This window comes from Opisthocomus hoazin, chromosome 10 (genome assembly GCF_030867145.1).
Source record: "Opisthocomus hoazin isolate bOpiHoa1 chromosome 10, bOpiHoa1.hap1, whole genome shotgun sequence".
In the NCBI taxonomy this organism is placed as follows: domain Eukaryota; kingdom Metazoa; phylum Chordata; class Aves; order Opisthocomiformes; family Opisthocomidae; genus Opisthocomus; species Opisthocomus hoazin.
In genome coordinates, this window is record NC_134423.1 from 32,423,214 (window position 1) to 32,435,496 (window position 12,283).

The following is a 12,283-nucleotide window of genomic DNA, read 5'->3' on the forward strand; positions in this document are numbered from 1 at the left end:
CCCGCAACTCGGGGGCGGCCCCCCCCCCCCGCAACCCGGGGGTCGGGCTGCGGGGAGCGGAGCCAGCGCCCGCGGTATAAGTTGCGGGCGGGATGGGAGGACACAGCCCGGCGGGGGGGACCCCGGTGTGACCCCCCCCTCGCACCCCCCCTCGCCCCCCCGCACCCCGCGTTACCCCCTCCCGCGCGGGGCTGCCCGGCGGGGGGCGGGGGAATCCGCGCCGCCCCTGCCGCATTGGTTTGCGGCGGAGCCCGTCACCGCCGCCGCGCCGAGATTGGCCCCGCAACCGGCGCCGGGAGCCCCCCCCCCCCTTACCCCCCACCCCGCCCGCCTGCCGCCTCCACCCCGCCCGCTCCGCGCCGCGGCTCGGGCACTGCGCTCCGCTCCGCGGGCAGGGCCGGGCGGGGGGGGGGGTGGGGCACGGCACGGCACCGCACCGCCCCGCACCGCGGGGATGTGAGCGGCGGCCCGGCCGGGAAGATGCTGAGCAGGTGGGTGAGCGGGAGCAGCAGGAGCCTGGACCGCGAGTGCAGCTGCACCGTGCGGCTGCTGGACGACAGCGAGTACACCTGCAGCATCCAGGTCAGCGGGGCGGGGGCGCGGGGGGGCCCGGGCGGGGGGCGCGGGGGGGGGGCCCGCGGCCGGCGGGCAAAGGGAGCGGGGCGGCGGGGGGGGGGGGGGGGGGGGGTCGGTCCTGCCCTGCCGCCGCGAACAAAGGCGAACCCCCCCCCCCCCCCGACCCCCGGGAGGCCGCTGCGGGAGACGGCAACCCCCCCCCCCCTCTAATTCCGGCGCGGGGGGGGGAGCGGGGCCGGGGGGGGCTTCGGCCCCGCGGAGCCTCCGCGCATCGCGGGCTGCGGTGCGAGGTCGAGCAGCGGGGCTGCTGCTGGGCAGTGGAAACCCCCCCCCCGGGCTGCCCCCCCTCATTAGCTCTGCCCTAATGAGCGGTAACGGCTCGGAGCGGGGGGGCCGGGGCGCGCAGCTGCCGCTCCCCGAGCGCCGGCCGGGACCGGGGCACCGGGGCTGGGAGCGGGGCCGGGGCCGTGTCCCCCCCCCCCCGGGGGCCATCGCTCCGCGGCTGCGACCCTGCCAAGCGGCAGAGCCCACTCCGCGCCCGCGCTGCGACTCGTTGGGTGACGGGACCCGGGGGGCTGGGGGGGCTGGGAGGACCCCCCAACCCCCCCGGTGCCACCCCCGCTGCGGGGGAGCCCGCTCGCTGCCCCTCCCCCGGGCCGTGCCGCCGGTCCCGGCCGCCTGCAGCCCCGGGGCAGAGCCGGGGGCGGCGGGTCCCCCCCCCCGGGGCCCCCCGGCTACCCGCGTCCCGCAGCCCCGAGCGGCGGCACCGCCGGGGGGGGGACTGCTGCGGGGGGGACGCTGCGGGGGGGACGCTGCGGGGGTCGCCAGCCGGTTTCCCCGGGGGGTCCGAACCGAGGGACGAACGCGGGGTCTGTGCGGCAAAGCCGGGCGGGGGCAGGCAGAGCCCGGCGTCCTCCCTCGCTCCCCGGCCGGGCCGGCGGCGGTGACCCCGCACACAGCCCGCACGGCGGCCCGGCGGGTTGTGCGTGGGCAAAACTAATTCGCCTCTCGGAGGTGGTTTTTAATAGAATTTAAATGGAAAGCTGTCGTTCGGGAGAGAAAGTGCGGGCAGTGCCGTTAGGAAAAATCTGGATTTTCTGTCCTTAAGACAGTTTAACAAGGTGGTGTCGTTCTGCGTGTCTATTTTTTTTTTTTTAAATATAAAATGCTGCTCGATCACATATTTTAGTGGCTGATTTTGTGTTCAGCACAGTAAATAGTGAATCCTGCTATTTAGTGTGCATGACCGGAGAATGAGCTCGTGTTCCCCCCACCACCAAGGTTACCCCACCTGAGTATTTGTTTTCTGCTGCCTTCGCGCTGCCCTGGAAGCCCAGCGTTTACACTCCACGCAAAATTAAAGCGTGCAGAGTGGAGTGGGCAATGCCTCGCCGTCGCCGTGCGGATGGGGAGCGGTGAATGAGTTTTGAAGGTCGTTCCCTCACGAGCGCAGATATTTCGCGTCTTGCCGAGATCCGTAGCGTTTCCTTGCCCAGGCCGCGTCCGCGCCTGCCGTTTCTAATACGTATATTTCTTTTTTTTTTACTTAAATACGGAGAAACTGGCCCAAGCGGGCGTCACCGTTTCCGTACGCCGCGCTGTTCATCACGGCGCAGGTCTGGGGAGCGGAGCTGCCCGCTGGAAGCTTGTCACGCGCGCTTTGGGGGCTGTGCCCGCGGGCCTGTGCCGCTCGCGCCCGTCCGACGGCCTCGTCCCGCTTCTCCGTCGCGGGGGAAGAGAAGGAAGCACCCGGAGGCAGAGCTGGTTTGGAGAGGTTTTCTGGCCCTTTCAGCTAACGGCACTGGTTAAAGCTGTCGACAAAATCCCCCTTTGGCTGGAGAAAGGCGTGAGTGGGGGTCCGGCACTGCTGGGCGGTACTGGGTGTTCCGTCTCTAAATAAACCCTTTTTTATTTGGTTGTCGGCAGTTTGCTTTGGCAATGTCCCCGTGCTGAACGAGCGGTTCGTTGTCAGAGTTTGGGTGAATCCTTCCTCTCCCTTGCCCTGATTTTCGCTCCCCAGCAGCCCATCGGAGCAGGCGGAGGGGCTGAGGGGGCTCGGCCCTGGGTCCCCCGGCGTCGGGGGGCTCGGACGGTGTTAGGGGGCAGAGCTGCTGCAGGCAGAGGGAGCGGGGGCAGTGGGTTGGGGCAGGTGGGTCTGCACCCCCGTGAACGGTTTTTTCTTGGGGGGTGTTCGTAAATCCCAGCGGTTTGCCCTTTTGGGCAGGGGCCGGTCTGTGTCTGCCGGCGAGCAGGGCTGCGGGTCGCGCCGCTGGCCGGGACGTGGGGGCTCCCAGCAGCTGTCTGGACGTGAAGACGTCGGGCTTGCTTGACTCCGAAGAACTGGTGGTTTATCACAGACCCACAGCATGGCAGGGGTTGGCAGGGACCTCTGGGGACCCCCCACCCAACCCCCTGCCCAAGCAGGGTCACCCAGAGCAGGCTACACAGCACCGCGGCCAGGCGGGGCTGGAATATCTCCAGAGAAGGAGACTCCACAGCCTCCCTGGGCAGCCTGGGCCAGGGCTCCGTCACCCTCAGAGGGAAGAAGTTCTTCCTCGGGTTCAGCTGGAGCTTCCTCTGCTCCAGTTTGTGCCCATTGCCCCTTGTCCTGTCGCTGGGCACCACTGAACAGAGTCTGGCCCCATCCTCCTGACCCCCACCCTGCAGATATTTGTAAGTAGATATTAGGTCCCCGAAGATATTTGTAAGTATACATTAGGTTTACTAATATCACACACCACAGAGGCACCTGTAAAAGCCGCAGAGGCGGTGGTTTGCCGCGTGGGGACGGTCAGATGCGGGAAGGCGGCAGCGCCCGTGAGCGCTCTGTCCCTTGGCGCGGTGCTGGCCGTGGGTGCTGGGGACCCTGCTCAACCCTGCCCCGAGACGCGTCCCCGGGGAGCGGCTGGGCTGGTGGAGAAGGCAGCCCTTCCCGACGGCGTCGTCTCCATCCCCGTGGCAAGGCTCTGGTCTAGCGGCCTCTCTGATTTGTGTTTGCCACCCTGGGCTCGGTGTCTGCGAGCGCGGCGCGGTTGGCCGGCGAGGGAGCCTTGCAGCGGTTGTGGGAACAAAGCAAGCGTTGAACAAACGAGGCGACGCTCGTGGCCGCGGTTTCGCTGCGACCGAGGACGTGTTTGAAATCCTTCACGCTGGTGTCAGTGGGGGTGGGAGAGGCTTCAAATAATCCGTGGTTTGCCGCTGCTCGACGCGTCAGGCGTTTTCCTGAAAAGACAGTGGTGTTTTGTTTCAAACCTCGGTGGTACTGTGAGAGCCTGGAGACGTGAGAAAATAAATATAAAAATAGGGTTGCTTGGATTCGGGGTGTAAGAACTTTCTTGCAGAAGACTGGAAACAGATGAAAACGAGCTCTCGCCTCTGCTCTTGGACAAGCCCCACGTTTCCCAGATGAAGCGCAGAGTTCGTTAGCAGACCCGACAGGATCATTAATAACAGGTGGGCAGCACAAAGGGGAACCTCGGGGTTTTGCAGCGCTGGCTGCTCTGCAGGTGATTTGTTCGTTATCTTTTTACCCTCGGGGAGTTTCCAGCTGCTTCTGCCGGCAGCGCGCTGCGTGCGGGGTGCGGTCTCGTCTCCGCAGACCTGAGCAGGGGTGATGGGTTCTGCGCCGGGAACCACGGGGCTTCGTGCCCAGAGGTTCCTGTCGGCTCCCGGAGCCCTCCCTGCTCTTCCGCAGCCGGAGCCCGGTGTCCTGATGCCGGACCCGCTGCCAGGGGCGTGGGGCGAGGCGGATTTTGGGGCCAAGGCTGTGGGTCCGTGCGGTGGGTCGGGCTCTGCGAGCATCCCCCGGTCTCGCGGTCCGGCACCGGCGAGGCTCCCGCAGAGCCCCTGTGGCACTGCCGGCGCGTTGGCGGCAGCGAGGAGACGTCTCGGCCCTCGAGAAGTCCCCGGGCGAAGCCTCGGGGCTGCGGCGGTGCGGGATCCCACCCTGCCCAGCCCGGGGGTCCCAGGGGCGGTGACAGCAGCGCCGACCGGTTTCTTCGACGGGTTTGCTGTTGACCCTGTGCAGAGGAACGTGTTTGTTTATGGCGTTGGAAATGTGTTTGCAGCAGCAACAGCAACCTATCGCTCTGGCTCGGCTGACGCTCGGGTTGGGGCAGCATCCCGCATCCCCGCGCCGGCGTCGGCAGACGTGCGGGTCGCGGGCTCGCAGGAAAACCGCCCGAAAGGCACGGTGAGTTTGGAGACAAAGTGACCCTCCAAGCTGAGAGTTGCTTGGGTTTCGTCTCCTTTTCCCTTTTAAATTAATTTCCAAGTATATAATTTTAAATACAAAGGATACAAAAGGCAGCTGAGGAAAACATCCCCTGAATGTCCACGGAAAAAACAGCGGCATATTTACTCGCATTTTGATGGCGGGCAGAAGCACAAGTTGTTATGGAGACCCGTTGAAAATATTTCTGGTGTTGCGATTTCTGCACAGCTGAAATGCCTGTTCTGTGTTCGCTTTTCGGACCCGTTTCACAACGCTACCTGCTGCGGAATTCCTGGCCGTTCCCCTCCTGGGAGCCGGTTTCCTGGGAGAGCCGCTTTGCCGATCCCTTTCCCGTGTGAGATGCCGGAGACAGAGGCGGGCACACACCCGCACACGGTAACGCCGCTGCGGAAAGCCGTGTACGGCAGCAGCGTGAGAGGAGGAATTTTCTCCTTCTGTCGTGTAAGAATCGGGTAACGCACAGCACGAGGCTTTTTCTGAGGTGTCTGGGGAGCGCTAAAAGTGCCTTGAGCCGCCCACTCATTTTTAATTTTTGAGTCACTCTTCGGGAGCTCAGAGGGACCGTGTACGTGGGAACAACGTCCGTGGCCGCGTCCAAGCAAAGCCGTCTCCTTCCACGGAAACTTGCACGATGCTGGGGTTTGCCCCGTGCAAGGCGGGGGTCAGGCGTTGGCCCAGGCTGCCCAGGGCAGTGGGGGAGTCCCCATCCCTGGAGGGGTTCAGACACCGTGTGGATGTGGCACTTGGGGACATGGTTTAGCAGGCGTGGGGGTGTTGGGGTGATGGCTGGACTTGATGATCTCAGAGGTCTAAATAATATCCCAAAGTGCCACGTCCACGCGGTGTTTGAACCCCTCCAGGGATGGGGACTCCCCCACCGCCCTGGGCAGCCTGTCCCAACCCCTGACCACTCTTGCAGGAAAGACATTTTTCCCAATCTCCAACCTGAACCTCCCCTGACGCAGCTTGAGGCCATCGCCTCTCGTCCTGTCGCTGGTTCCTGGGGAGCAGAGCCCAACCCCCCCTCCCTGCCCCCTCCTGTCAGGGAGCTGCAGAGAGCGAGAAGGTCTCCCCTCAGCCTCCTCTTCTCCAGCCTGAGCAGCCCCAGCTCCCCCAGCCGCTCCCCATAGTTCTCGTTCTCTGAATCTGCAGATGTTACTGCTCGACACTTCAGCCTTCGGGGGGACTCGTCGGGGTGTCACGCGCCCCGTGGCGAGCACAGTTTGTGCAGGACCGATGGGAACCCCGACCCGGCACGCGGAGCAGCGCACGCACGCGTGTGTTCCCACCGAGAGGGGAGCGGTCCCTCGCCCTCTGCCTCGCTGCCTCTCCGAGGAGGGGTCGCGGTGTAGAGCAAACCCGCCAAGATCGCCGCGCTCCCGCTTTCCGAGCGGCGAGGAGGGGCCATCGCTGGTCGGAGAGGACAGCGCGCTACTGGGGGAGCCTGGGGAGCAAGCAGGGATTTGCCATGCGAGGAGTGGTGCTGGGTTTTATTTGCTATCAGTTTTGCCAAGCGCAGACAACACCTCGTTAGCACAGGGGGCAGCCGCCGCGGAGCGAACGGAACGGCGCTGCTGTCATCAGCCACTTGTTTGTGGTCAAAAAACCCAATTACCGTTTGGTTACGGGAGGCTTTGGAGTTGCTTCTGCAAATAGGAAGGTTTCAGGTCAAATTCTTTTCTTTGAGATCTTTCCAGAGTAAATTATCGCAGCAGTATGAGAGCAATTTCATATTGATGATCTGGAATTGCCTGCGAGGCTGATGACTCCACGGCGAGCGTCTGCAGGGGCGGCGGCTGCTGCGTGGCTCCGGTGGGTGCCGCGACGCCGCGGCCAACGTGCGCGCGTCCAAGTGTCTCCTGCCGGGGCGCGGGGTGGTTTGGAAGGACGGGGCTGAGCCCCTGCTTGCGGCGGGCTTCGTGGTTACTGATTTTCATTTTTTGTTCCTCTCAGCCTCTGAGAAGCTTCAGGACTCAGTTGTTTCTCCATCCACCTCTTGTGGATTCCCCCCTTGCCTTCCCAGCAGGCGATGGCTGTGGTGGCTCTTGGTGCCTTTCTAAAATCGACTCAGATTTATGTGGCACCTTCCTCACCCTGGGAGGTGTTTCTGCTTCTGCTCCTCGCGTGTCAGCGGGGCTCTGCCCGCCGCTGCCGGAGCCCGGGAGGAAGGCAAGCCACCGTCTTCGGTCACGGCAGAAAGGAATTGATACTTCGAGTGGTTTTTGGAGCTTTCACCCAAGCACAGCAGCACCTTAACCAGCCCTAACTGCTGGTGCAGGCTGCTTTCACGACGTTCCTTACGGAGCTGGGTAACCAGCTCCAGACCTACCCAGGGCTGCAGAGCAAACTGCTGCTGGGGGCCGGGGCACAGCGAAGGGTGCTCTGCTCTGAGCACCCGGCACGCAGCAGATGTGGCAGAAGTCTTCAGAAAGGTCTGAAGAAGGCAGAATTCCCTGCACGTGCAAGTGATGATGTTGAAATCGGGGTTTAGATGGTCACCTGTGTTTAGACAGAAAGAAGCCTGTCTTCCTGTTCAAACCAGTCTGTCTTTTATTTTATTATGTTGGGACATTGACACAAGGAGCGCTCGCAGCTGAAGGTGCCTATGGAATATCCATCATGGTGTTTCCATCTCTAGGCAGAAGAGTAACTGCTGCCTCTTGCATTCAGTAGCGTTGGGAACCGAGAGGAAGGGTGGTGAGGTCTGAAGTCACCATAGCCTTGTCCCCCGGGGAGGTGGGCTTGTGCGTGACAGCCGCGGGCCGTCATTCTGTCCCGCCGCACTGTGCCACAGATGCTGCGACGGTCCGGTTCTCCAGGAGTTTGCTGGGTGGGATGTGTGGAGATGTGGTCGCTGCTGAAGCAACCCATGGGATTTGGGGCTGGCCGGGCAGTTCTCCTGCGTGCGGCACAGAGGTGGTCACAGGATCCAGCATGGCAGGGTTGGCAGGGCCCTCTGGGGTCACCCAGCCCAACCCCCTGCCCAAGCAGGGTCACCCAGAGCAGGCTGCACAGCACCGCGGCCAGGCGGGGCTGGAATATCTCCAGAGAAGGAGACTCCACAGCCTCCCTGGGCAGCCTGGGCCAGGGCTCCATCATCCTCAGAGGGAAGAAGTTCTTCCTCGGGTTCAGCTGGAGCTTCCTCTGCTTCAGTTTGTGCCCGTTGCCCCTTGTCCTGTCGCTGGGCACCACTGGAAAGAGTCTGGCCCCATCCTCCTGACCCCCACCCTGCAGATATTTAGAGGCATTTCGAAGGTCCCCTCGCAGCCTTCTCTTCTCCAGGCTGAACAAGCCCAGCTCCCTCAGCCTCTCCTCGGAGGAGAGATGCTCCAGTCCCCTCCTCATCCTCGTAGCCCTGTGCTGGACTCCTTCCAGCAGCTCCTCATCTTTCTTGAACTGGGGAGCCCAGCACTGGATCCAGCACTGCAGATGGGGCCTCCCCAGGGCAGAGCAGAGGGGAAGGAGAAGGTCGTGACTGTTGTTTAGTTATGGCCGAATCCGAGCTGAATATCTGCAGAAAATGCCTCCTTCTTGGAGCCTGGTTTCCTTCTGAAAAGGCCAGTGCAGAGGGAAGCCGTGGGAGCTGTGCTTCAGGCTCCCGGTGGAGAATGGCTCTTTTTTCTAGGTGAAAATAGAATTTTTGCAGCTGCCCGTGCACCGCGCTAGCGTGGTCCTGGAGAGCAGCTGGGCACTGCGTTCCCCCGGCATGGTCACTGTAAAGATGCAGACCGTACCTTGCCCTTAATTACCCTTTGGCAATCACCGTCTGGGTAGATTACCTTCGCTGGCAACCGCTGTCTTCACTTGCCAAAGTGGCTCTGCAGCGGAAATTTCTTGAGGAACGCAGTTTATTCTGGGCACGCACAGAATGCTTCCTCTAGCTTGTTATCTGTAGGGGACAGCAGGGGTAAAATACAGCAAAATCTTATTTTTCTCAATAAAATCAGCAGCTGTCTCTCCAGATAGACATCAGGAGCTGCGCTACGGAGCAAGATGGTGCCATTTTTACATAATCAGCTTGCCGGGCAGAGCCGTATTTCAAGCCACGGGGTCTTCTGGCTGCTCTGAGCATCAGCGTTGTCCTCCTGTCAGTGGGTGGGCCCAGTTCTCCGGATGGACACTGCGGGGTCTGTTCTCCCAAACTGCCCAGCCTTTGCTCCTGACCGGGAAGGCTGCTGGAACGTCAGCGTAGGTGGAAGCTGCCGCTCCGCAGCCAAGGGCGCAGCCCGCAGAACGCCTGGGCGTGCAGGGGGTGCTCCCGTCGTCCAGCGGCGAAGGTGAGGAAAGAGGCCACAGGGACCTCACCAGCTCGGGTTGGATGTCAAAAATTTGATCAATGCTGCAGCTGGAAATAGGATATTTTGGCTGCGTGGCGTCTGTTACCAAAGGCTTTAATGATAGTGGCATATCTGCCATATCGGGGAGTTTTTTCTATTTTTCAGGGGTTTATAGCAGGGCTGTCTCAGACCGTATTGGCTTTTAGCTTGGCACATGAGCTGGGATCCCGAAGGAAATATCCATCTAGCTGCCAATAGGAAATTTTTCTTTAATACAAAAATTACAAAAATTGATTAAGCCGTTCTGGAGCCAGAGAGAGACTTTGGGAATATATGGATTGGGTAGTTTATAGCGATTGTAACTATATGTTATCTGTGTGCTGAACTCACGGAACTGACTGTATGCTGAAACTGAAAAAAAAAAAGCCAGAATCCAGTATAGTTATGTTTGAAAAATAGATAAGAAACATGCTGAGCAGGTACTTCTCCTGAATCGATTCAGTCCTCATTAGCCTGGTGCTATACAGCATGCTGACTGATATTTCTGGCTTGCCAACAAGCGTGGCCTTCCAAAGGGGACGCACAACGAGGACGGAGCGACTTCGGGAGCTGAAAACCCCGGGGCTGCTGGAGAAGAGAAAACGTGAGGGCAGCAGCGGTGGAGAGGGATGGGGTGGGGTGGGATGGGGCAGGGGATGAGGGTCAGGGTGGTAGCGGGTGGTGGGTGCTGGGGAGCGTCACCCGCCGTGCTGGGCCATCCCCTCCATCTACAGAGGGACCCCTGGGACCCCCGCGCCGTGGGGGCTGCCTCTGAGCCGAGCCTCGGCTCCTGCCCTTGCAGTGGGACTGTCGGGCCCCCGCTGATGGCAGCTCCCTCGGACCGCGCTCCTGCCTGACTCTGGGTGTTCCTGGGCTGTTCCTCAATAAGAAAGTTCTCCTGATCCAGAAGGGAATATTCTGTCTTCTGGTCCATGTCCGTATTGCCACCGTCCTTCCTTGCTTCCACTTGACTGTATTAGGGGTTCAAACACCGTGTGGATGTGGCACTTGTGGACATGGTTTAGCAGGCGTGGGGGTGTTGGGGTGATGGTTGGGCTTGATGAGCTTAGAGGTCTTTTCCAACCTTCATGATTCTGTGATTCTACGATTCTGTTACCCGTGTGTTCACAGTTTTGCATCGTTCTTGTTTGGGCGTTGGTATAAACCCCCCAAAACCACAGGGGTGGATTCCCCAGCCCTCCCTTAGGGCTGCGAGGATGAGGAGGGGACTGGAGCATCTCTGCTACGAGGAGAGGCTGAGGGAGCTGGGCTTGTTCAGCCTGGAGAAGAGAAGGCTGAGAGGGGACCTTCGAAATGCCTCTAAATATCTGCAGGGTGGGGGTCAGGAGGACGGGGCCAGACTCTTTCCAGTGGTGCCCAGCGCCAGGACAAGGGGCAACGGGCACAAACTGAAGCAGAGGAAGCTCCAGCTGAAGATGAGGAAGAACTTCTTCCCTCTGAGGGTGACGGAGCCCTGGCCCAGGCTGCGCAGGGAGGTTGTGGATGTCCCTGCTCCCTGCAGAATGTCTGGTTAGATGGCCTCTGCAGGTCCCTTCCCACCCAAACCAGTCCATGGTTCTGTGATTCTCTGATGTTTCCTTCGCCGTGAGGATGGTTTCACCGCGCAGCGTTGGTGTTGCTTTGCGCTGCCGGGTTGCAAGCAAAGGAAAAGCAGAGCAGCCCGCAGCGGAGCTTTTGGCTTGTCCCAGTGCAGGGCATGTCCCGACCCTTCGTGTCCCCACCAGGCGAGGAGGTGAAACCCTCGGCTCCTGCCGTGCCCACTGGCTGCCCCCCGGCCACAGAATCACAGAATGGTCGGGGTTGGAAGGGACCTCTGTGGGTCATCTAGTCCAACCCTCCTGCCAAAGCAGGGTCACCTACAGTAGGTCGTAGAGGACCTTGTCCAGACAGGTCTGGAATATCTCCAGAGAAGGAGACTCCACAGCCTCCCTGGGCAGCCTGGGCCAGGGCTCCGTCACCCTCAGAGGGAAGAAGTTCTTCCTCATTCACCCTTGGCAGGATGCGGGACCCCGGGACGGGCAGCCCGGGGCTGAGCAGCGAGCGCTGGTGCTGCGGTCACCGCTCCTCCTCCGTGGCCAACCCGAGACCCGCAGAACCCCAGAAGTTCGGAGCCCGAAGCCTAACGGCGGTGTTTCGGAGGAGGAGGGGAGCCGTTCCGGGGCACAGAGCAGCACAAACCCCAGCCGCGGCGAGCGGGACCCCCGTGAGGGATGACTGCGAAGGGGACCGCAGTGGCCATGCGCCGCTGGCGTCGGTGACGGCGCAGGGACGAGCGGAGGGACGGCTCCATCCCGGGCAGGACTCGTCCCCCGGGAGCTTATCGCGGCCGAGCTGCAGCTCCATTGCGGCTCCTGCAGCGCCGGGCGGAGAGGGAGCGGGTGCGGGTTTTGCGTTAGTAACGGAGAGCGTAAGCGATGGAACCTCGCGCACTCAGGATGGCAATTTTCAAATCCCTCCGGCTCTCCGCTCACCCTCTGGAAGTAAACGGGGAGGAGACGCGTGCTCTGAGTCTGACCTGCTGTGGTCTGATGTCCTACGGAGCCTTTGGAGCCCTGGGGAGCGGGAAGGCACCGTGCCCCGAGCGGGGACGGGCGCCTGGGGCCAGCTCCCCGCAGCGGCCGGGGGCTCCCGCGTCCCGGCAGAGCCGGCGCTGGGAGCTGGCAGCGGGGACCAGCCCCCGGCGGGGGCTTCAGTGGGGAGGGCGTGTGGGAAAGCCGGGAGGCTGCTGGGTGGGAGCTGGTGGCCCTGGTCTTCTGCAGCCCCCTGCGATGGCCTTCGTCTCGCCGGCAGGTTAGGTGGTTGCCCGAGGCTGGGGCAGATTTTAGGTGCCTCACGGGGACAGCTGCTGCTGCCAGGCCACCCTCCTCCCGCCGTGACTTCTCCAGCTCACCGAGCTCTCCTGGACTGAAATTCTGAGTCACAGCTCAGGTTCCCAGGATGGATATGAACGTGTTGTAGCCCACGTCTGGAAAATGGGCTGCCCTTCCCCGCGCTCAGCTGCAGCGGCCAAAAGGCTTCCCCGAGTGCAGGGGTGTTGGTGTTTCCCTCGCTGAGCCCGCACCAGCGCTGGACCTTAACTGGGATGACGGGCTGTGCTTTTAACCAGCCCTGCTAGCACGAGGTTTGCCATCCCCTC

General features: G+C 62.0%; 1 protein-coding gene across 2 annotated transcripts in view; it reads left to right on the top strand.

Moving 5' to 3' along the window:
* The first annotated feature begins 385 nt into the window (after nucleotides 1–385).
* FRMD5 (FERM domain containing 5) overlaps nucleotides 386–12,283 on the top strand; it is a 92,940-nt gene continuing 81,042 nt past the window's right edge. For both annotated transcript variants that reach the window (XM_075431350.1, XM_075431351.1), the window contains exon 1: nucleotides 386–582. In XM_075431350.1, coding sequence (XP_075287465.1) covers nucleotides 481–582 — 102 coding nt within the window. In that variant the 5' untranslated portion in view covers nucleotides 386–480. The remainder of the gene's footprint in view (nucleotides 583–12,283) is intronic.